Here is a 24565-nt window from a genome sequence, read left to right as displayed (position 1 = left end):
TTAGCACCGAGATGCCACAAAATGGTGGAAAAGCACTACTGTTGTCAACATTCTTCGACTCATTACAAAATAGTTTCTTGGTGCAAAGATGCCACAAGATGGCGCCACAGTAATACTTGTATTGCTTTAGCCTGAGCACAAACAGCGAATAGTTGAATGTTTCAGGATAGGAGGATCGGAGATTAGATAGCCCAAAAATTTGCAAAAAGGTAAATTTGCAAGCACTCAACCACGAATACGCTTAATATGTTACTTTGTATGAAAACAGCACGGACGACACACCTTCTTGCGGATGTCCTCATCATTGGAGCCCAGCGAGGCGTACAGTTTGAAAGCCGCTTGCCTCAGCTCGTGTGCGTGCTTCAAGTCGTGGTCCAACTGCACAGACAGTGAATAGTTAATAAAAATACCATGTAAAATACAGACAAAAGTGACAACGATGCTGACCCACCCTCTTGATGTCGGCGATGGCTGACACAGAGCTGGGATACTTGAAGTAATCTGCCAACATGGCCACCAGGTGGTCAGTGGTGCTGGCGATCCGCTGCAGCTCCACATCGGGCTCCATGAGGAAGGCAAGCGTCTCGGCTCCCTCCACCCGCTCCTCCAAAAGGTGCTCCTTGCTGCACATACGCACCAGGCACGGTAGCGTCTGCACCCGCAGTAAAGGCAGAAGTCACACACATACCTCAAAACATATCAGCGGAAAAAAAAGAAAAGCACGCCACCTTTAGGACAACGCAGCTGTCATCCGTCCTGATGGCGCCTGCTCGACACATGTACGTGAGACTGTGGCAGAAAGCGCGCGTATCAAAAGAGATGCCAGCAGAAACGTAACATCAAACTTGCACTCCCTCCGCTCACCATTTGGCTGCCGTTAGCTGCATTTCAATGGGCTGATCCCTTTGCATCATTCGGATAAATACCTGAGAGAGCAGCTCGCCGTCCACCAGCACTGCAAGCACACAAAAAACCTTATCAACGTGACGAGTCCTGGCTAAAGAAAGCTACACACATGCTTAGATTTTTAACATCTTAACCAATTTTTAAAATGTGAGAGAACCCCACACATGATGCAGAAAACAATCACCATGTGTGTGCTTAGTACTGCTCCCATAATAGTGAGTGATGTACAGTGTTCCCCGATAGTCGCGGGGGATAGGGTTAGAGCCCTGCCGTGAATAGTTAAAACCTGAAAGTAACTGATGCCCCTTCCCTAAAAAAGTTTTATAATTGCATATATATGCCACAAGGCAGCAAAGCACTACTCTTTTCTTAATGAAACTCCCAACTCATTTCAACATAGTTCCTTCCCACCAAGATGCCACAAGAGGGTGGCAAAGCACTACTTTTGTCTAAATGGAGTGCCATGCTTCACTTAAACATAGTTCCTTGGCACCAAGATGCCGTCAAAGTAATAATTTTATTCCTTTGGTCTGAGCACAGTGACAACAGTGAAAATGTTTTTGTTAATTTAGTTATGTGCGCCCTGCGATCGTCTGGCGACCAGTTCAGGATGTACCCCGCCTCCCACCCAGAGTCAACTGGGATAGGCTCCAGCGCACCCGCGACCCTAGTGAGGATAAGCGGTATGGAAAATGGAAAAAGGTTTTTTTTGAGCAAATAATGGAGGATAGGTTACAAACAGAAATCTACAAGTAGGTGAATTCACAAAGGCCGAACCGCGAATATGCGGGGATTCACTGTACTTGAGATGACCAAAACAGCACACCACGCTCATAACAATGTCTGTCGTAGTTCAAAGACTGACCAGTGAGAGGCAGCATGGTGCCACAGGGCATCCAGACTGCCGGAAAATAGAAAGAAGAAAGAGTAGTGGCAGAAAAAGAACTAGAAGACGCTATTCTTACGCTAACTGTTAGTTTGTCTGATAGCTAGATTGCAGTATCTTTTCTCATTGTAATTTTCATCGAGCTGAAAGACAACCAGTTGCTTATCTATTTGTGTCCAGCAACAGCGTGATCTTCGGTTGCTTCCTAATTGACTATTTCACAGTCGCAGTCACAGTCTGTCTCTCAGCCGAACTCTATGTTGACCAAACGCGCATAAGGATGCGCTATCGTGAATACTGAACAGGTAACATTTCCGATTGTCGGTCCGCGCACTGTTTTCCGAGCAAATCAGAGAGGGAAAAAAATCAATCGTAACACACTCCACACCACAATAATCTTACAAAGAATTTAAAGAAACGGGCCTTTGTTGACTTCGATCGCAAGGGAGGGTAAATGGTCAAATTTGACCCAATTGTCTGTATGTGTGTGTACCCTGCTTAACGAGGACAACAGCTGAAAAGACTCACCATTCACCAGCGTCATGGACACCTGAGTGTTCTCATAGGCCAGCACTGAGAAACATCTTAATGCCTGCATACGCACCTAGGAGGAGAAAATGGAGGTTAACAGTGGTTTACATTTGTTTGCTTGTATCTGCTTTTGGCCAGCATGATATTCAAGATGTGTTTTAATGACCCTATTCACAGCAGTCGTTTTGAAATATTAAAATAATGTAGAGCAGGGCTTATACAGGTGTTAGGGTTCCATTCCAATTAGCTTTAACAGGCAGGTTTCTGGTATTACTGAAGTGGAGCCCCACAAAGCTAGTGTCCCTGAGAAATCAAATTTGTTCGGCCGATCAGTAGACTCTCAAAAAAAAAAAAAAAAAAAAGTCTCAAAAATCCATACCCATGAAGACACAGAACGTGTGCCATATTGGTCTGAAGTGGCCATTTTACAGGGAGTAATTTTAGCCATTTCCAGGAGTCCTTCAAACTTTATCTCAAACTTGAAGGGGTGAGTCATACAGACAGGTGACCCTAAATTGTGAGCATTTTATAGTTCTCATCATTACATGTGAGCAGAACTTTAGCACAATACTGTGCTTAACCAAAACCAAAAATTACCTATGACACCAAAAGATAATTTTATTATTAGAAGAAATTTAAAGCATTGCGATTGGCTGGTGACCAATTCAGGGTGTACAGCAGCGGTGGGCAAACCTTTTGGCTCAGGGGCCACATTGACTTTTAAAATTTGTCAGGTGGGCCAAGCCAGGACCAGATGCTTGAATAAATAAATAAAAAAGGGCACTGTAGTGTTAATACCTAGATTTAATTTGAATGGGAACAGTGTTGTTTTGTTGATCACTTTTTTTGCCAGTGCATCAAAGTCTGGTGTTAGTTTTGTTGTGGCAATTCTCAGAACACATCTGAAGTGGGATCTGTAGGATGTCTAGTTGGTATTCATCACACTAAGAGTCTGTTCACATACATATGTAGAGCCAAACACCACCAGCATCCTCTGTGCCATCTTCCGGATTTTTGGAAATTTGTCTGCGCTTAATGTAGCATAAAACTCATCCAGTTTGAGAGTTGAACTTCTCTTTTAAGACAGTATCACATTGGAGATCAATCAAGTCGATCTGCAGCTCCCGTGGTGCTTTTTCAGGGTCTTGTGTGACTAAAACTTGGGTGGCAGTTTGTCAGATAAAGGTGTTTTGCGGAGCCTGTGAGTTTGATTTGAGTTTTTAACCGCTGAGTCATAACCATCAGTTCCTGGGTTGACTGGGTATTATCATAATCAGCGTGCTTGGTAGAAAAGTGACGGTTGATGTTATATTCCTCTAAAACCGCAATGGTTTCTTAACAAATTAGACATACAGTCGTTGACGGGACTTCAGTGACAAAGTATTTAGTAGTCCATTCTATATTAAACACTCGGCACTCACTGTCGTATTTTCGTTTCTTTGGCCCACTCATGGTTGAAGAAGGGTTCAGAGCAGTAGCAGAGTAAAAACAGAAGAGACAAAGTCGAGTCAATGTATCACTGTACCTACTGCGCTACCTGGTGGAACCACTGGGCAATACATGACAACTCGGTGGAACCACTTGGCATTACAGGACAAGGTCAAATGAATATTGTCATGATTTTTATATGATTTGGGCGATTCTGTACCAATCTTTGTGGGCGATTCTGTACCAATCTTTGCCGGGCCGGATTCAAATGATTAAGGGGGCCGCATGTGGCCCGCGGGCCGTAGTTTGCCCACCACTGGTGTACAGGGATGGATGGAGTTTAAAGCATGTCAAAAGAAAAAACAAGCACTAAAACTTTGGGAAAAAAAATAAAAAATCCATCCCTTTTAAAGATGTTAAAGTATTTTATGGATATTTAAAAAAGTATATTTCCGCAACAGTTTATTTACTCAACTACAGAGAGTTCCAGGCATTTTTTTTATAGATAAAAGGCATCTTAAAGAAGAGTCCATTTTTATTCAACAAATCAGTGCTTGGGACTGCGACCAAATCGGTCGCATTTGCAACCTTTTATCAGCTTGCTCGATTGATAATTTTATCTTGTTGCACTTGCGCGAGTCCATGTTTTAATTGTTGAAAGTCGCCTTTTTCCCACCACAATCTACTCCTCCTGCACGCTCGAGAGAGAGAGAGAGAGTCTTGATTATTATTTCGAATTCCATTAGTGTTAAAAGCAACCAGCTGCAATATGATTGGCTGCCTGCTGCAACATAATTGACTGCTTATTTCAGTTAGGGACACTAGCTATTTTCCCACACCTGTCGCATACACGCGCACCACATATGCACATCACAGTGGCCACCACATACCTAAATTAACGCTGGCCCCCTATTTATTAAGTGTGAGCTGTCAACTTATCTGGACTGCTGGAGCGCAAGTTAGCTAGCTAGCCAGGACCTTGTAAAGGTAGGTGCTGTATGTATGTATAAAACTCCTCCCGCCGCCACTGTTACATTTGGCACGGGAATAAACCAAAAAGTTGATCATACTGAGTGACGTCAGTATGATTGTCTCAAAATTACAAGTGTGCGTGCGTGTGTGTGGTTTTGGGGGACGACACGAGTGCTATACGCGAACTACAACCCCAATTCCAGTGAAGTTGGGACGTTGTGTTAAACATAAATAAGAACAGAATACAATAATCTGCAAATCATGTTCAACCTATATTTAATTGAATACACTACAAAGACAAGATATTTAATGTTCAAACTTATAAACTTTAGTTTATTGTAACTTAGAACTTTATGGCTACAACACGTTCCAAAAAAGTTGGGACAGGTGGCAAAAAAGACTGAGAAAGTTGAGGAATGCTCATCAAACACCTGTTTGGAACATTGAAAATGTGTGGCGCATTATGAAGCATAAAATTCGATAACGGAGACCCCGGACTGTTGAGCAGCTGCAGCTGTGTGTGCAGAATATCAGGCACTCCTCATCACCTGTCCAACACAGTCCCAACAGTGAAGCATGGTGGTGGCAGCATCATGCTGTGGGGGTGTTTTTCAGCTGCAGGGAGAAGACGACTGGTTGCAATCGAAAGGACAGATGCGGCCAAGTACAGGAATATCCTGGACGAAAACCTTCTCCAGAGTGCTCAGGACCTCAGACTGGGCCGAAGGTTCACTTTCTAACAAGACAATGACCCTAAGCACATAGCTAAAATAACGAAGGACTGGCTTCAGAACAACTCCGTGACTGTTCTTGAATGGCCCAGCCAGAGCCCTGACTTAAACCCAATTGAGCACCTCTGGAAAGACCTGAAAATGGCTGCCCACCAACGTTCACCATGCGACATGACAGAACTAGAGGAGGAATGGCAGAGGATCCCCAAATCCAGGTGTGAAAAACTGGTTGCATCATTCCCAAAAAGACTCATGGCTGTATTAGCTCAAAAAGGTGCTTCTACTAAATACTAAGCAAAGGGTCTGAATACTTATGGCTGTGTGATATTTCAGTTTTTCTTTTTTAATAAATCTGCAAAAATGTCAACAATTCCACTTTTTTTCCTGTCAGTATGGGGTGTTGTGTGTACATTAATGAGGGGTAAAAATGAATTTAAATGATTTTAGCAAATGGTTGCAATATAGCAAAGAGTGAAAAATTTAAGGGGGTCTGAATGCTTTCCGTACCCACTGTATCAACCTTTAAAGTAACCCTAGTCCAAACCATGTTTATACCACAGACATAAAAAGTTAAAAAGCCCAGACTCCTTTAAAGAGGACTGCATAGGGGGAAAAAAACTATCATTAAAATAAAGTGCAATAATTTCAGTAGTAAAGACTTATCCATGTACTGTTTGGGAGTATGAGTTTAAATAGGCAAATTGGTTTGTTTTGCGAGTAAATTTGCAAAATAGTGTGAATAATCATAAACCATACTTTTATATGGTGGTGGTACACTTATGCAATCGTTTAGATGTATGTCAATCATATGGTTGTGGTAATGTTAAAAAATAAGTTGTTTTCCCAGGGGAAGACGGTTAAGAGCCCTCACTATAAGAGCTAGCTACTTTTATTTATTTATTTATTTTTATTGACCTGGTTTTTTGTAGAGCCCTGCAAATGCATTTTGAAAATAATATTTAATCATTTTACAACTATGTTTTTTTATACCAATTTATACTGCCTTAAAACATTATGATATGTTACTGTTAATATTAATATATCAACATGCATATAAATTAACCATTTCATTTATATATTGCCCAAATATATTATTATTTCAGTGCATGGTGATACTTTACCTGTATCATCAATCACAAGTTTATACGAATGAAGATTTAAAACTCCATTGTGCTTAATTTGGTAATGACTTCTGCCACTACAAATGGTGGTATCAGACATCATGGGGACTTGAATAATGGAAGAGTAACAGTAACATTTGAATAAAATAAAACAAAACAAAATAGAAATCTCAGAAGATGGCCACTTACCTTATAAGAAGGCGATATTAGCAAAGGAGCGATGTTCTGAATAGCGCCGTGGTTAAACAGAACTGTCTGGTGCTCTGGAGTCTGAAGATAAACCATCAACACATAAATCCAAAATGTCTGTAACATCGTCGCCATGAGTCCTCAAGACTGCGTGTCGGCCAATACCAACGAATACCTTACAACAGTGGGAGAAGATCTGCGTTGTGTACTCCTGTGTCCTGTGTGAGCGGCTCAGCAGAGACATTAAATGGGGGATCACAGTGGGATCCTGTGGATAATATAAAAAAAATATATAAAAATAACTTACAATAATGTGTGGGTTTTTTTGGGGCGCGGGGGACATGTTAAGCACAAAAAAAGTAGGAAGTGAGCCTACAGTGTAGAGCAGCTGCACTGGAGTGACGGGACTGATGAAGACCGTTCTGAGACAACGAAGACAGGCCTCAATGAAAATCAGGTCAGGACACAAGAGGCCTGCAAGCAACAAAAAAGGTTCCCCACTGATAATGATGACGCTCCTCGACATCAGTGTGCATTTGTGTGCTAACCTTGAAGAAGGGCGGGGATGATGTGGCAGTCCACCAGGGACTTGATATTGTTCTCCGTACCCATGGCCAGACTGCCCAGCACCACCGCACACTCTGTCCTCAGCTCCAGGGTGGAGGAGCTCTGCTGCAGAAGGTATAGTAACCTGCAACAGAGACACACGCACACACACACAAATACACTTTCAATATAAATGCTTCTGTTTGACTGCTCTAAAGTTGCTTGTGATTACTAGACAACCACGTCTTTGAGCAATAATTAAAAACAGTGGAACCTTTTTCAGGGAACATGCTTTGGAGTTCAGAGTGTTGTTTTTATTGTTTTTAGCAAATAATCATTAACTTAGAATTTTATGGCTGCAACACGTTCCAAAAAAGCTGGGACAGGGTAACACAGCCCCATACCATCACAGATGCTGGGTTTTGAACTTTGCATCCATAACAGTCTGGATGGTTCTATTCCTCTTTGGCCCGGAGGAGAAGACGTCCACAATTTCCAAAAACAATTTGAAATGTGGACTCTTCAGACCACAGAACACTTTTCCACTTTGCATCAGTCCATCTTAGATGAGCTCGGGCCCAGAGAAGCCGGCGGCGTTTCTGGGTGTTGTTGATAAATGGCTTTTGCTTTGCATAGTAGAGTTTCAAGTTGCACTTACGGATGTAGCACCGTACTGTATTTACTGACATTGGTTTTCTGAAGTGTACAACTGAGACCCCAGACTGTTGAACAGCTGAAGCTGTACATCAAGCAAGAATGGGAAATAATTCCACCTACAAAGCTTCAACAATTAGTGTCCTCAGTTCCCAAACATTTATTGAATGTTGTTAAAAGAAAAGGTGATGTAACACAGTGGTAAACATGACCCTGTCCCAACTTTTTTGGAACGTGTTGTAGCCATAAAGTTCTAAGTTACAATAAACTAAAGTTTATAAGTTTGAACATTAAATATCTTGTCTTTGTAGTGTATTCAATTAAATATAGGTCGAACATGATTTGCAAATCATTGTATTCTGTTTTTATTTATGTTTAACACAACATCCCAACTTCATTGGATTTGGGGTTGTATATTGACAGAAAAAAAACGTAATTGTTGACATTTTTGCTGATTTATTAAAAAAGAAAAACTGAAATATCACACAGCCCTAAGTATTCAGACCCTTTGCTGTGACACTCATATATTTAACTTTGGTGCTGTCCATTTCTTCTGATCATCCTTAAGATGGTTCTACACCTTCATTGGAGTCCAGCTCTGTTTGATTATACGGATTGGACTTGATTCAGAAAGCCACACACCTGTCTATATAAGACATTACAGCTCATAGTGCATGTCAGAGCAAATGAGAATCATGAGGTCAAAGGAACTGCCTGAAGAGCTCAGAGACAGAATTGTGGCAAGGCACGCATCTGGCCAAGGTTAAAAAAAAAAAAAAAAACATTCTGCTGCATTTAAGGTTCCTAAGAGCACAGTGGCCTCCATAATCCTTAAATGGAAGACGTTTGGGACGATCAGAACCCTTCCTTCCGGCCAAACTGAGCAATCGGGGGAGAAGAGCCTTGGTGAGCGAGGTAAAGAACAACCCAAAGATCACTGTGGCTGAGCTCCAGAGATGCAGTCGGGACATGTGAGAAAGTTCTAGAAAGTCAACCATCACTGCAGCCCTCCACTAGTCGGGGCTTTATGGCAGAGTGGCCCGACGGAAGCCTCTCCTCAGTGCAAGACATGAAATCATGGAGTTTGCTAAAAAAAAAAAAAAAAAAAAAAAACACCTGAAGGACTCAAAGATGGTGAGAAATAAGATTCTCTGGTCTGCTGAGACCAAGATAGAAACTGTTGGCCTTAATTCTTAGTGGCATGTGTGGAGAAAACTAGGCACTGCTCATCACCTGTCCAATACAGTCCCAACAGTGAAGCATGGTTGTGGCAGCATCATGTTGTGGGTGTTTTTCAGCTGCAGGGACGGGGAGACTGGTTGCAATCAAAGGAAAGATGAATGCGGTACAGGGATATCCTGGACGAAAACCTTCTGTTTTTGAATGGCCCAGACAGAGCTCCGACTTAAACCCAATTGAGCATCTCTGGAAAGACCTGAAAATGGCTGCCCACCAACATTCACCATCCAACCTGACAGAACTGGATAGGATCTGCAAGGAGGAATGGCAGAGGATCCCCAAATCCAGGTGTGGAAAACTTGCTGCATCATTCCCAAAAAGACTAATGCCTGCATTAGCTCAAAAGGGTGCTTCTACTAAATACTGAGCAAAGGGTCTGAATACTTATGGCGATGTGATATTTCAGTTTTTCTTTAATAAATCTGCAAAAATGTCAACAATTTCATTTTTTTTTTTAACTGAAAAATTAACAAATGATTTTAGTAAATGGCTGCAATATAAAAAAAGTGAGAAATTTAAGGGGGTCTGAATACTTTCCGTACCCACTGTGAGTGTGTGTGTGTATAAAAAACATTTTCCAGTCCCCTCCAAAAGTATTAAAACGGTACGATCAATTTCTTTGTTGTATACTGAAGACATCTGTGTTTCAGATGAAAAGATGAATATAAGACAAAGATCCGAATTCCAGCTTTTATTTCATTGTATTTACATCTGGATGTGTTAAACAACTCAGGACAGAGCACCTTTTGTTTGAACCCACCCACTTTTCAAGTGCGCAAAAGTATTGGAATGCATGACTGATGGGTGTTTCTATTTGCTCAGGTGGTGCCTTTTAGATTGCTTAAACATTCGCTAGTGCTTTTTTTTGGCTTTGTGTTTCACCTGTGAAAACTGCATTTGCTGTTAAGCAAAATACCAGAGAGCTGTCTATGGCAAAAAGCAAACCATTTTGAAGGTGAGAGAAGAGGAAAAAATTACAATCAGCGCTCTTGCACAAATATTGGGCATAGCCAAGTCAACAATTTGGAATGTCCTGATAAAGGAAGAAACTACTAGTGAACTGAGCAACAGACATCGAACAGGTCGGCCAAGGTTATCAACAGCAGTTGATGAGAGAAACATTGTAAGAGCTGTGAAGAAACACCCAAACACATCAGTGTCAACCTCCACAGGGCAGGGGTGAAGGTATCACAATCCACTGTTCGAAGAAGACTTCGAGAGAAGAAATATACAGGCCATACCACAAGATGAAAACCGCTCATCCGCAAAACAAATAGGAAAGCCAGATTTGATTTTGCAAAGAAGTATGGAGAGGAGCCACAAAAGTTTTGGAACAAAGTTTTATGGACTGAAGACAGCAAGATTAACCTCTACCAAAGTGATGCAAAGCCCAAATCATGGAGAAAGAAAGGATCTGCTTATGATCCAAAACACACACACAAGCTCATCTGTGAAGCATGGTGGAGGTGATGTTATGGCTTGGGCTTGCATGGTTGCTTCTGGAACGGTCTCACTTGTCTTTAGTGATGATGTAACTCATGATGGTAGCAGCAGAATTAATTCTGAAGGCTACAAAACCAATTCTTCTGGAAATTTACAGAAAAATACATCCAAACTAATCGGGAGAAGCTTCATCATGCAACAAGACAATGACCCAAAACACACTGCCAACACAACAAAGGACTTCATCAAGGGGAAAAAGTGGAAGGTCTTAGACTGGCCAAGTCAATCACCGGACCTTAACTCAATAGAGCATGCATTTTACCTGTTGAAGAGGAGACTGAAGGGAGAAACCCTGAGAAACAAACAAGAACTGAAAGAGGCTGCAGTCAAGACCTGGAAAGGCATTTCAAATGAAGAATGCAACAGTCCGGTGAAGTCAATGGGTCGCAGGCTTGATGCAGTTATTGCAAGTAAGGGTTACGCTACCAAATATTCAATGTTATTCACTTTGAGTTTATTTAATAATGTATTTTCCAATAGTTTTGCTCACTTGAAAAGTGGGTGGCTTCAAACAAAAGGTGATCCGTCTTGAGGTGTTTTACACATCTCGATGTAAATGCCATGAAATAAAAGCTGGAATTGTGTACTTTTGGTTCATATTCATCTTTGATCTGAAACCCAAATGTCTTCAGTCTACAACAAAAAAAAGGAATTGACCTTGCCGTTCCAATAATTTTGGAGGAGACTGTATATGGATGTTCCCAATGCTTCGACGCACAAGCAGATACAGTTCATGCACGTGTTCTGGAAATAATAGTACAAACCCCAATTCCAATTAAGTTGGGATGTTGTGTAAAGGCAGCACGGTGGACGATTGGTTAGCACATCCGCCTCACAGTTCTGAGGACCGGGGTTCAGATCCCGGCTCCGCCTGTGGGGAGTTTGCATGTTCTCCACATGCCTGCGTGGGTTTTCTCTGGGTACTCCGGTTTCCTCCCACATCCCAAAAACATGTGTGGTAGGTTGATTGAAGACTTTAAATTGCCCATAGGGGTGAATGTGAGTGTGAATGGTTGGTTTATATGTACCCCGCGATTGGCTGGCGACCAGTTCAGGGTGTACCCCGCCTTTCGCCCCAAAGATGGCTGGGATAGGCTCCAGCACGCCCACGACTCTAGTGAGGATAAGCGGAATGGAAGATGGATGGATGGATGGATGGATGTTGTGTAAAATCCTCTTCAACTTATATTCCACTGAATACCCAACAAAGACAAGCTATTTAATGTTATAAGTGCAAACTGATACTTTTTTTGGGGGGGGGATATTCACTCATTTTGAAAATGATGCCTGCAACACAGTCCAAATAAGCTGGGACAGGCGCATGTTTACCACTGTGTTACGTCACCTTGCCTTTTAATAACACTCATAAGCGTTTAGGAACTGAGGACACTAATTCTTGAAGCTCTGTCAGTGGAATTCTTCCCATTCTTGCTTGATCTACAACTTCAGTTGCTCAACAGTGTGGGGTCTCCGTTGTCGTAGTTTGCACTTAATCTTGTGCCACAAATTTTCAATGGGAGACAGGTCGGGACCTCTGGCATGCCAGTCCAGTACTCACACTTTTACTATGAAGCCACGCTGTTGTAAGACGTGCAGAATGTGGCTTGGCATTGTCTTGCTGAAATAAGCAGGGACATCCCTGAAAAACATGTTGCTTGGATGGCAGCATATGTCACTCCAAAACCTGTATGTACCTTTCAGCATGAATAGTGTGTTAGGAGAGGCCTCCTTCAGGCACATATTTTAGAAGGGTTCAGGCCTGGGTCTTAGTTGTTACTGCTGTAAGTTTTCCACTGCTACAGCCTTGAATTTCTCTATCTATGCACCCTAAGCTTGCTCAACCAGAAAAAAAAAACAGTTAAGACAGCTGAGTAACACAGGAAAAGTGCTGAGACATTGTTGGGGTGTGTCACACCCTTGCCAGTGTGTAGACCAAGACAGGATAAAAGGAGGTTATAAACTAGGGGGTGACACTTTCCAGCCGCCATGCAGAGTCTGTCTCCCAGAGCTGTGATATAAACTCTTCTGGCATTAAACACCCTTAACTGAGAAAATACAGTCTTCTGGTAGTTAATGTTAATTTTAGTGTAGCAGACATTGAAGAAAGATCGAGCAGAAGTCTGGACAGAACTTCAAAAGTGCCTTTACAGATGTGTAAGTTACCCATGACTTAGGCACTAACACACACCAGACCATGACATATGCTATCTTTTTAATTTTGTGCTGACTACAATCTGGATGGTCCTTTTCCTCTTTGGCCCAGAGGAGACGACGTCCACAATTTCCAAAAACAATTTGAAATGTTGACTCGTCAGACCACAGCACACTTTTCTACTTTGCGTCAGTCCATCTCAGATGAGCGTGGACCCAGAGAAGCCTGTGGCGTTTCTGGGTATTGTTGATATATGGCTTTCGCTTCGCATGGTAGAGTTTTAACTTGCATTTGTAGATGTAGCGACAAACTGTGTTAACTGACAATGGTTTTCTGAATTATTCCTGAGACCACGAGGCAATATCCTCGACACAATGATGGCAGTTTTTTATGCAGTGCCGCCTGAGGGATCAAAGGTGATGGGCATTCTATGCTGATTTTCGACCTTGCCGCTTACGAGGAGGGATTTTTCCACATTCTCTGAATTTTTTTATAATATTATGGACTGCAGATGATAAAATTCCTAAATTCCTTGCAATTGTACGTTGAGAAACATTCTTAAACTGTTCTGACTCTTTCCTCACGCAGTTGTTCATAAAGTGGTGAACCTTGCCCCATTCTACACCCGTGGAACATTCTCCACAGTAAGAGTATTCTTCAACTTTCCCAGTGTTTTGTTGCCCCTGTCCCTTTTTTTTGTGTTGCAGGATCAAACTCAAAATGAATGAATATAACAAAAAAACAATAACATTCATCAGTTTCAACATTAAACATCTTGTCTTTATAGTGTATTCAAATGAATGTAGGTTGAAAACAATTTGCAAATCATTGGGAATTGGGGTTTGTACTTGGCCTCTGTTTTTGGTTCACCTACCAAACGTTGTGATTTGTCTTTCAATAATAATGTCTCCAGATCATAGGAGCGTGAAGAAAGCAAAAGTGAAACGGGGGTAAAGCGAAGGATGAAACGGGGGCGCGTACCTCGGCACAGCTCCCAGGACGATCAAATTGGCTTTCTGCTTATTATTGCCAATTACAGCATTCTTCATGTCACTGTGGAGGAAAACACAATCCACAAAGAGATGCATGACAACAGCGATAATGTAGATTTGCCTTTAGTCAGATTTGTCAAGAAAAGAAAGAAGCTAAATATACAAACACAGATTTACGCAATCCAATTGCGCAAGGTATTTTTGCTGCACGAGTATGATCATTGATATGTTTCCTGTGTTCTGCAAGCGGGTCAAACATTATCAAATGGCGGGCTGTTGGGAAAGTACAGATGACAGCAGGCTGTAACCAGAGCTAGCCAGTTCTCTTCAGAGGTTAAAAATAAAAAGGGAAAGTTAATTCACACCGAGATGTTGTTCTGAAACAGACTATCACGTAAACACTGGAAGTTCCAAAAAAGGGGAAAAATACATTTTGTGTTTGAATTAGGGATTGAACAGACTAGTTGACTTTACCACTCGAATGGCTTTAAGAGCATGATGTCAAACTAATCGCTAATCACGTGTTTTTGGTTTGAGGAGGAGGCAGAGCCGCTTCCAGCAACAGATGGGGTGCCCTGGATGAAATTAGTCTGTCACCTTAATTTAGGGTCTTCTATTTCTGAATGCTCTGTTTCAGTAAGTGAGGCACTTAAGGGGGAAAAAAATTCCAGGCTCAAGCAGGATTTTGAACATTTTTTTTCGGCCCACACTCTCAAAGAGGAAGGACAGCAGTCATTGGAATTATCTCTTATTCTATTGTATACGAAGAGGTCCATGATTATTTCCAAAAGCCGCAAATGCTGCCCATGCAGAACCCACTAACGTGGTGGGCCAAGGACGAAGACGGGTTTCCCCGTTCGGCCAAGTTGTGCAAATGTTACCTGTATGTCACAATGGCAAGCACACCAAAGCTCTCGCCTCGGATTTTGTTTCTGGCTGGAAAAACCATCACGTCACTGTCAGCAGGGCAGTACTTCACTCAGCTGAGTCGATCCTCTGTTGTTCTAATGTGTATGTTCTGCATAAATTGGGTGTATGAGCTGTCCATTCTATGTGAATATACTGTAGATCATTGCAAAGCAATCCGTTACTCATGGGATTTTTTTTTTTGTGTGATTTTTTTTTTAACTAAAGTACTGTACTGAAAAAAATATCAATAACATAATCTGCAACTAGTCGACATTGTCTCAACTTTCATCACATTAGTGTTGACTGAAGGGAAGAAGAGTGAGAAAAAAAAAAAAAAAAAAAAAAAGTCATCCAACCTCTAGCTTGAATTAAAGCTCCCCAGCTGGTGATATGGGATGAACTTACATGACTCCCTGCAGCACTTTCTGTGGGTCGGGGTCGAACAGGCGGTCCACATAATGGCGACTCGTGGCAGTGACTTCCTGCAGTACAACAGGAAAAGTAGAAAACAATGATTAAGTAGCTGTGTACATGTATTTCTTAACTGTTGTGTTCCAATTACAGTCGTAAGCAAGGCTTTCAATACTTTTGTATCCCCTTGTATGCCACAGGCCTTAAGTTGCCTGCACCAGCTCCAGCAGCTGCATGTGACACCTCTCTGAACGTTTTGTTTTTGTCAGTGACAGCCAGAACCATCCACACAACGTGTGACCTCGCCACGGTGCCAACTGCAGCGTTAGCTCAATGAGTAAGACCTGGCAATCGCCGACACCAACTCCCATGCATTATAAAGAATCCATAAGAAGGGTTAGTTTGAGATTTTGGCCAGCCTACTAACCTCAAACTAAACTTGCAAATGACGTAGAAAGGCGCACGTACCTTCCACCATGCACATTATGGTTCATAAATAAATAAATCCTAGTTGGCTTCAGCATTAAGGGGAAACAACTGTAGATACTTGGAGGGATACATATCTTATTCGTGCAATGCGTACCGAACTGTTCATTATATTTTAAAAGAAACAGTTGTGACAACTCGTAGCTGTTAGCCGCTAAGTCATTCCGGGTGACAGTGATAGCTCGTCATTCGCTCGTTTCGCTTCATCCAATAGGCGACGGACGAGAGGACACCGCTGATCGCCGTTGTATACCTTCACGTGTTTCCAACGTCCCCGCCTGCGTGTGCGAGCGATGTGATTGAAACGAGTGCTCACTTTCTGGTAAGCGCGACAGTAGGCGGACCGCACCGCAAACATCGCTACATGTTGCAGAGCCATTGACTTAGCCTCCATGCTAACGGGGGGGGGGCATCCAGTTGTTTTAGTTTGACAACTACATATGTATGCAAACTACTTGATCTTCACCAATTACAATATGAAGGTGGCAGAGTGCAAATTAAAACAACTAATTGAATCGATGAGAGTGACACTCACAGACAGCACACTGACGCGGAGAGGGGCCTCCAACAAGCACGCCATCTCTCGTCCCCCGATCGAGCGCCCCGATCGGAGCAACACTTTGCAGGCACTCCGCCCCCCAGAGCAGCTTTAGGTGGCCTCTTAAAAAGAAATGCCGTAAAATCAATCAAGTCTTGGTTTGTCTTTTTAATTCAAAAATAATGTGAAGTGTATCCCCCTGCGGGCACAAATGTAATGGCGAGCTCAAAGTAACACCGCTAACTTAGCGTGTTGTCTGACAGGCAGGCAGGCAGTGGATTTGTCAGTCAAGTAAACGTAAGCGTGACGTAAGTGGTCACTCTGAAGTAGTTTCGTCACATTAAAAACCCCAATAAAACAGCAAACAGGGAATACAAACAAAATACGCATAAAAATTGCATCCAAATAATCTATGTTCTTATTTAATGTTTTCATTTTCATCCAAAATGGCTTCTGTTAATAATTGTTGAATCTACTACTTCTGATCAAAATCGGAGGCGCCTGTTTTTGACCTGCTGCGCAGGCGCACTGGGCTGTAAACGCGGGGTGGGAAGTTTCGTCGATCAATTGTACGGTTTTCAGCAAAACATGGACTTTTTCATCACGATTTGGGGACTTTACGGCGTGTAAAAGCGGCGCGGCGTCCTCCGTGGCCCCTCGTACGCCTCCGTAAGTGGTGTGTGTTGCTTAAAAGAACAATCGTTCAAATAGCGCGTGTTCTTCGCCAGAATGGCGATATGGACTCCGATTGAATAATTAAAAAAACGCACATTGCGCGGTTATTGGGCCTTTTTTTGTCGACACGTAAAGACAAATTCAATTAGAAACCTATGCCATTATCATATTTATTTGCTGTGTATGCTCAAAAATATTTTTGGCGATAGTTTAAATCAGGGATTTCCTGGGGGTTGATACTTGATAGAGTCGCTCTCTGGTGATTGCGAACTCCTGTTGAAATGCAGGTTTTGTACTGAGCAGAAGTGAGAGGAGTTTGCGTGTTCTCCCCATGCATGCATGCATGCTTGCTTGCTCCCATATTCCCAAAACATGCGGGTTAGGTTCATTGAAGACTTCAAATTATCCCTAGGTGTGAGTGTGACTCATTTCTGGATGTGTGCCCTGCAATTGGCTGGCGACCATTGCAGTGTGTACTCACGCCCTCTCGCCTGAAGTCATCTGGGATCACCAGCGACCCGAATGAGGATAAGTTTTATAGAATGGGTGAATGGATTGTTGTGCCAGCTAGCGTGGGTGTAGCTCAACTTCCCAAACTGACCATGTCGTCTTTCTTTCGGCAGCAAAGGAGTTGAGACTCAATCAAGATCGCCTCGGCTGGTTGCGGCCATGAAGATTGCAGTGGAGGGCTGTTGCCATGGCGAGCTGGACAAGATCTACGAGACCATCGCCTACCTGGAGAAGAAGGAAGCCGTTAAAGTGGACCTGCTGCTTTGCTGCGGCGACTTCCAGGCCGTGCGCAACGAGGGCGACCTCAAGTGTATGGCGGTGCCTGCCAAGTACAGAACCATGCAGACCTTTTACAAGTCAGTCTCTTTGCATTTTGTATTTTATTTTTTTAAAGACACAAGTGGGCCTATTTTTAAACACCATCATCTTTGTTATAGGTACTATTCTGGAGAGAAAAAGGCTCCAGTTCTTACCATCTTCATCGGCGGTAACCACGAGGCCTCCAATCACCTGCAGGAGCTTTCTTATGGAGGCTGGGTGGCTCCCAATATATATTATCTGGGTAGGCACCGTCTGACAGCACATAGTTTCATTATAGCTACAAAGAAAATGACAAGCGGGGTGGCATGCATACTGATGTGAAAACATATTTCACATTAGGCCAGATTATCAGTATGCGTTAACCCCACGTAAACAGAGCTGCAGTGTTGTGGCATGCACAGATGAGTTAACTGCGATATCAGTATTGGCTTATAACCGATACATAAATGGACCGTCTGATGTTACATGGTTGCAATCACTAGCAGAGCCATCAAAGCCATAAGATAAAAAAAAAAAAAGTGCAGTGACTTGAAGTTCATACTGTAAATAAAGTAAGCATTCTGTAACATCCTGTTATTTCGTCTGCAGGTTATGCTGGGGTCGTTCGCTACAAAGGGATCCGAATCGGTGGCCTGTCAGGCATCTTCAAGTCACGTGACTACAGAAGAGGTACGTTCACTGTCAAAATGGACGCTATACTGTACACTGCAAAGCAGTGTGTTCATCAGGTGTGTTGGCCCTTTGCAGGTCACCACGAATTCCCTCCGTACAACCCCGAAACCCTCAGAAGCGTCTATCATGTGCGAAATATTGAGGTCTTTAAACTAAAGCAGGTAATCACCGTGCACTCAGCTTGGTTGCTCTCATGCACAATGCAAAATTGTACATTAAAGATGATGGTTTTTAACATGCAACATACAAACAAAAAGCAATCATATTTTTGTGTTATCCTAATGATAATGAATGAATGACTCCTAAAGATAATCACTTAGTGATCACTTACCATGTTTAACTAAGTGAATGCTTTATTTTGTTGAGTTTAGATCGGGTAGTACCCCCCACCCCGCCAAAACAAAAAAAAAAAGAATATGAGCTGAAATTACTGTAAAAATGTAACCACTGAGGTTGCAATTATTATTTGAATAACTTGAATAATTAGACAACACAAAAAGGTTGAAGCAAAATCTCTGCCCCGAAGCTTCGTCGTGATGATTTTTCCACAAAAATTAATGTAAATTCACATAGAAATAAGTTGTTGCAATAGTCCCGAGCCAAGAGGAAAGAATGCGTGAAGGACAGAGAACGTCTAAAGTTTGGGATCATTTCACTCTTAAAAAAAAAAAGTGTCTACTGCAAAGCCGAACTGGGTTACACAACTCCCTATTTATTTATTTCATTTTGGTTGTACAGGTGATAGGTCACATTAATGGTGGAGAAAAGTTTTTACATGATTTATCTTGATCAATTTTTTATTATTATTTTTTTTTATCACAACAACTTGCCATTTGAAAAGGGATGTGTTGACCTTTTACGTATATCCATTATATATTTTGAAGGTATAGAAATTTTACATTTCTTAAAAAAAATCTGATATAATATTAAGCCTATAGCCCACACTGCTACTGCACATATTTGGTGAAGGAGAGGTCTTAAATTTGATGGAAGTGGACTTTTTCTTGGAATATGGATTTGATTATGAACAAAAGCATGATTACTTGAGTACTTTTTCGCCATTGGAAATGGCCGCCTTTCTTTTTCTGCCTCTGGAAACTGAACAGGAACACAGCTTAATCTCTCCACCAGTTTTTTGTTTTCAAATACATACTCCTCATCGGGGAAAAAAAGGAAAGAATTAAAAGCATAAGTGTCCATTCCCAATCAGATCCGCATGCCCGTCGACATTTTCCTGAGCCACGACTGGCCTCGCGGTATCTATCATCATGGGCCCACGGAGGATCTGCTGCGGAAGAAGAAGTTTCTGCGACATGAGGTAGAGTCCAACTGTCTTGGGAGTCCGGCCGCCGCCGAGCTCCTGGAGCACCTGCAACCAAGCTACTGGTTCTCGGCGCATCTTCATGTCAAGTTTGCTGCCCTGAAGCAGCATCCTGTAAGACTTGACGGTTAACCCACAACCGCTTAAATTGTTTTGGATGTTATTATTTATGAGATATCTTTCCTACATGGTTAAAGCCTAAACCCAACGCTGCGCCGCGGGCCACCAAGTTCCTGTCGCTAGATAAATGCCTGCCCTATCGGGAATTCTTGCAGGTAAGGGAACGTCGTGTTGCGTGGCAGTCAAGAGACAGTGGCTGTAAATTGACACGCACATCGTTGTGGTAGATCGTGGACGTACCGGAAAGGGCCGGTTCATCCGACAATTTGGAATACGACCCCGAGTGGCTCGCCATCCTAAAGGCCACCAACGATCTGCAGAGGACCACCCCTCATCCCTGGAACCCTCCGGAGAATAATGGCCTGCATGAACGGTACACACATCTTCTTATGAATAAGTCTTCACTCTTATTATTTTCATTGCTTAATAGATTTATTAAACTGCCTGGCAAAGAAATGAGAAAACATAACTGGCATCACAAAGTGCTTTGATACCGACTATCGATTTTAATGAGCTCTCAACATTTTACCATTTTGAACTGGAAACTGAATTCACAAAATCCACGGTTCGGTTCGTATCTCGGTTTTGTGGCGGCGGTTTTCGGTTTGGTATATGTTGACTCTCAAGAAAAATTAATTCTGTCTTGTATATTTTGTATTATTAGTGTCATTATTTGTAATCATACATTTTATATTTTTGTTTGGCGGTTAAGCGCGAGATTTTTCAAATGTAAAACAAGTGCCTTGGCTGAACAAAGGTCGACTGTTGACAATTCTATGTGAATGAGCTCGGCTTATGCATAGAGTTTTCATCTTTGTTACTAGCAGCATTGATATTATATATGCTTTCAGTCGGGTCCATAAATATTAGGACATGAAATGATATTTTTGTCTCCAACACCACCACAATGGTTTTGAAGTGAAACAAACAAAATGTGCTTGCGGCAGACTTTCAGGTTTAATTTGGGGTATTTATCTCCCAACCAGGTAAATGGTGTAGGAATTACAATAGTTTGTGTTTCTGTATCCCACTTTTTAAGGCTAGCTCGCTACATCTTGCTAGCATTGTGCATGCCTGGGTGAAGCAAAGTTGAAAAAAACAAAAACAAATTCAGAATCAGGTTGAAAATCAAAACACCTCAGTCACGAACATCAGCACGGCTCCAGGAATTTTTTTTTCCTCTCCTAGGGCTAAGAAGGGCTTGACTGATACGTGGGGGTGCTGAGAAAATAATCGATTTCATGACTTCAGTTACTTCATAAGGAGGATACCCATTTTTTTGTTTGTTTCAATAAAAGCAGCTATGGCCAGTCACTGACAGCGTAGTGGTACATTCGCCTGACTTTGGTACGGGCAGCGTGGGCTCAGTTCCCACTCAGTGACGGTGTGAATGTGAGTTTGAATTGTTGTCTGTCTCTGTGTGCGCTGCGACTGTCTGGCGACCAGTTTAGGGTGCAGTCCGCCTTTCGCCGAAGTCTGCTGGGATAGGCTCCACCACCCCGTGACCCTGAACATCATAAGTGGGGTAGAGAATGTATGGATGGATGATTTTGGCCAAAGAATATTCAACAAAATAGTTAAGCCTAATACAAGTGACCACAGGGCACTGGCAAAAATGTTTCACATGCAAAGGTGACAGCACCAGACAGTGCCTATGCGCCTGCCAATAAGCAGAGAATACATCCAAAATGGGGCAACAAGTGTGTTTATTCAATACGCATAATGAATGAAAACTAACAACTATGCATTGGCAATATTGTTTTGATCACAACATAATAACGTAAGCAGTTCATATTCGTGAAATGAATAAAGCGCAACCACATTGCTGCAACAAAAAGTGCAAACCTTGTGTTTAATTATTTGGATCATAACTTCAGAAATGAAATGAATAATGACATTAATAACAGGCTGCAGTGCATGCCACTAATGATTCAAATATTAATATCATTAGGTAAAAAAATGGCTATAATCTGCAAATCCACAACTGGGAAGTGCAAGCATCATGTGCCAACTGGCACAATACATGTCATGCCCTGCTGTGCATTCATTACAGGACCTGGCTCATTTTTCCAATTTATTCATTCATTGCTTATCTGGGGTCGGGTCATGGGGGCAGCAACTTTAGCAGGGAAGCCCAGACTTCCTCGCCGCCAGCCACTTCGTCCAGCTCTTCCGAGGGGATTCCGAGGCGCGCCCAGGCCAGCTGGTCTCTCCACTGTGTCCTGGGTCGTCCCTGGCGCCCTCTGGCTGGGACACGCCTGGAACACCTCACTGGGGAGACGTCCAGGGGGCATCCTAATCAGATGCTAATCAAGCTACCTGAGCTGGCTCCTCTCAATGTGGAGGAGCTGCGGGTCTACCCTGAGCCCCTCCCAGATGGCCGCGCTTCTCACCCTGTCTCTAAGGGAGAGCCCGGACACCCTACGGAGGCAGGGGCGCCATCAGGGGGTGGCCACGACCACCCCTATGAATTTGTTGGCCACCCCACTCGCCAGTCAGTCACATACAGGGGTACAAACACACTACAACTCATCCACGAATGCCTTCGGCCAACCCACCAAAGAAATCTGTGGAGGCGCCCCTGTGCTTAGTAAACTCATTGCAGCCGCTCGTATCCTTTCTATCAGAGGAGGGAATTTGGTTCATCTCAGTTAGAAAAATGTGGGATCAGTACAATGAAAAAATGAGTGTTCAATATGGTGCGAGTGTCCAGATGAAAGTAAGGGCAACTTAATCAAAACAAAAGATTTCCACTCATTTCTGTACAACCTTACTTTGATACAACGGCTTTCAGTATGATTTACTGCAATTGTAACAGTAACAACAATGGGGAACAATTTTTTGGGGGAAAATCTGTTGTTAGATTTTTACGATAATTAAAACTAAAATTGGCACACTGATTCCAAGATTGCAGTCATTTTTTTTTTCTTGCATGTCAAGTTTTTCTCTCCACAGCTTACCTTCCAGATAAGCAAAATTCCACTGATTAGCTGTAGTAAGACTTACCAGCTGGTTACGATTAGACTCATCTACAGCTATGTGCCAACTTGTTTGTCCAGTCACAATTGAGACAGAGATGTGTGCAGCTCCCAATAGGTCAGTACTATCAATATCTGCACACAGAAAGCTAGCATAGTAGGAATTAAGAGAATTTGTGCCGTATCCTTTGAAAAACATAATAGTGTTAAATAAACATTGCAGTCCTGCCTGTTTATTTCATATTTCAATGTATGTCAATATTTGAAAAGTTTTATAAAACAAGCATATCTGTTAAGTACGGTATTTTTCACATTTTTTAAGAAAACGGGGCTGTATAATTCAAAAACTTGACGTGCTAGAGAAAAACAGATCGCTTTTGGATTCCGCACCCAAAATTGAGTTAAAAACAACTGTCAGCCCTAACTCAACAAAAAATGTGTTCCCCGGTGTAATCGACATAGTTTATGATGGCGGCTACTTTCCGACAAAGGCCAACATTTTTTTCATTTGTTTGAAAAAAACCTCAAGGCCAAGGAATATAAAACAATCAAATGAAAACCGTATGTATGGCAGAACTGAGTTAGCCTTTTTTTTGCTGCTTGACGACATTCTTACACCAATGCGAAAAGTGGTTTGTAACCTCGAAACGTCATGACAGGACTGTCGAGGACCTCTTGGTATTGCGAAATGAATACCTATCTGACAGTGTCAATTAAAAAATTCACAATATCATTTTATTGTGTATGTGTAGGCCTACCTAATGTTGTCGCCTCTCAGTGGTGGGTTCCTCCTCGTTGCCATCGTTTGTTCCAAAATCCTGAAAAAAACTGTTCTCATGGAGTAAAATCTAATACAACCTATTGGTTTTGTTGTCTTTTAGGTGGGACTTTACAGTCTCTGAAGAAGCACTGATGAAGGTAGTGGAGCAGCTCAGCGGCAAACTCGCCATCTCGGAAAACTTCAGTCGTACTGTACCGCCCTACGACCCAAGTAGCCCCCAGTACCACGCTGCCCCCAGCTACCACGCCAACCCCCAGACCACAGAGCTGTGCGCCACCCTAGGCCTCACGGACCTCTACACCCAAGCGGGCCAGGCCAGCGACATGAGCGGGGCTCAGGACTGCCCCCGCGAAGAGGAAGACGACACTCAGAGCTACGACGAGCCCAGCGAGTACATGACTGACGTTTCGGGCACATCAAACTCCTTCAATCCCGATGAGATCACTATAGAGGATGAGTGGGAGGAAGAGGAGGGTAAAGAAGAGCCCAAAAGCAGCGCTGATCCAAAACCGCCCTGTGGCGACACCCACACACCCTACCACATGGTCCTGCCCCCGCCCAAATTGGAAGCGTCGCCCATTCCCATGTCGCCTCTCCTGGATCTGGCTCCCCCCCGCCACTCCACACCCACCGTCCCTCGTCTTTCTCCAAGCGACATGGCGGGTGAGGGTTTCCTCAAACGGACCAGCGACGAAGCCGGTGATACAGGAAGCCGGACCACGACACCGCGAATCAAACGCCGGAACCAAATAATCTACGCCACAGTAGAGGGCGATTGCGACGAATAGCCAACAAAAAAGTTATTTTTTTATTAATGTATTAATTTCCTGCCTTTTTAATGGAGAGAAAATACGAGAAAAATTATGGCGTTTTAAAGACATTTTAAATGGTAATTTTTAGAAACACTATTTTTCTTTATTTTTGTAAATGTGATTTCAAGACAGCAGGAATGATCATTGGTTGTAAGATTAAAATATCCTTTAAAAACAAAAC

The 24565-nt window shown here is 42.6% G+C and overlaps 2 protein-coding genes across 13 annotated transcripts in view; one reads left to right on the top strand and one right to left on the bottom strand.

Moving 5' to 3' along the window:
- armc8 (armadillo repeat containing 8) overlaps positions 1-17488 on the bottom strand; it is a 36597-nt gene extending 19109 nt beyond the window's left edge. Inside the window, exons 1-12 of one of the 7 annotated variants that reach the window (XR_009791179.1) lie at positions 16192-16484; positions 15165-15241; positions 13840-13911; positions 7313-7455; positions 7141-7238; positions 6940-7032; positions 6765-6845; positions 2321-2396; positions 865-955; positions 729-789; positions 452-652; positions 283-378 (exon numbers count right to left, since the gene is read on the bottom strand). Coding sequence is in view for 5 of the 7 variants with exons in the window: in XM_061792874.1 (XP_061648858.1) it covers positions 283-378; positions 452-652; positions 729-789; positions 865-955; positions 2321-2396; positions 6765-6845; positions 6940-7032; positions 7141-7238; positions 7313-7455; positions 13840-13911; positions 15165-15241; positions 16192-16236 (1134 nt within the window). In the remaining 2 variants the exon portion in view is untranslated. Of the gene's footprint in view, positions 1-282; positions 379-451; positions 653-728; positions 790-864; positions 956-2320; positions 2397-6764; positions 6846-6939; positions 7033-7140; positions 7239-7312; positions 7456-13839; positions 13912-15164; positions 15242-15345; positions 15462-15753; positions 15911-16191; positions 16485-17470 lie in introns of those variants that run through there. The other 6 variants (XR_009791178.1, XM_061792876.1, XM_061792874.1 and 3 more) reach the window with 6 other exon arrangements.
- Positions 15396-24564, top strand: dbr1 (debranching RNA lariats 1). Of its 6 annotated transcripts, XM_061792886.1 has the most exons (10): positions 15491-15507; positions 15871-15978; positions 17493-17735; positions 17817-17941; positions 18289-18369; positions 18448-18533; positions 19583-19807; positions 19891-19968; positions 20041-20186; positions 23673-24564. In XM_061792886.1, exons 3-10 carry the CDS (start codon positions 17539-17541, stop codon positions 24358-24360), a joined length of 1626 nt encoding a protein of 541 aa, XP_061648870.1. In that variant the 5' UTR covers positions 15491-15507; positions 15871-15978; positions 17493-17538; the 3' UTR covers positions 24361-24564. The 6 variants fall into 6 exon arrangements, with proteins under 6 accessions (XP_061648872.1, XP_061648870.1, XP_061648869.1 ...); XM_061792888.1 differs by lacking the exon at positions 15871-15978 and having other exon boundaries at positions 15396-15507; XM_061792885.1 differs by lacking the exons at positions 15491-15507; positions 15871-15978 and adding an exon at positions 16694-16863 and having other exon boundaries at positions 17498-17735.
- The last annotated feature ends 1 nt before the right edge of the window (position 24565 follows it).

This window comes from Phyllopteryx taeniolatus, chromosome 12 (assembly GCF_024500385.1).
Source record: "Phyllopteryx taeniolatus isolate TA_2022b chromosome 12, UOR_Ptae_1.2, whole genome shotgun sequence".
In the NCBI taxonomy this organism is placed as follows: domain Eukaryota; kingdom Metazoa; phylum Chordata; class Actinopteri; order Syngnathiformes; family Syngnathidae; genus Phyllopteryx; species Phyllopteryx taeniolatus.
Note: the sequence above shows the minus strand (reverse complement) of the source record. Positions and strands in the feature narration are given on the sequence as shown.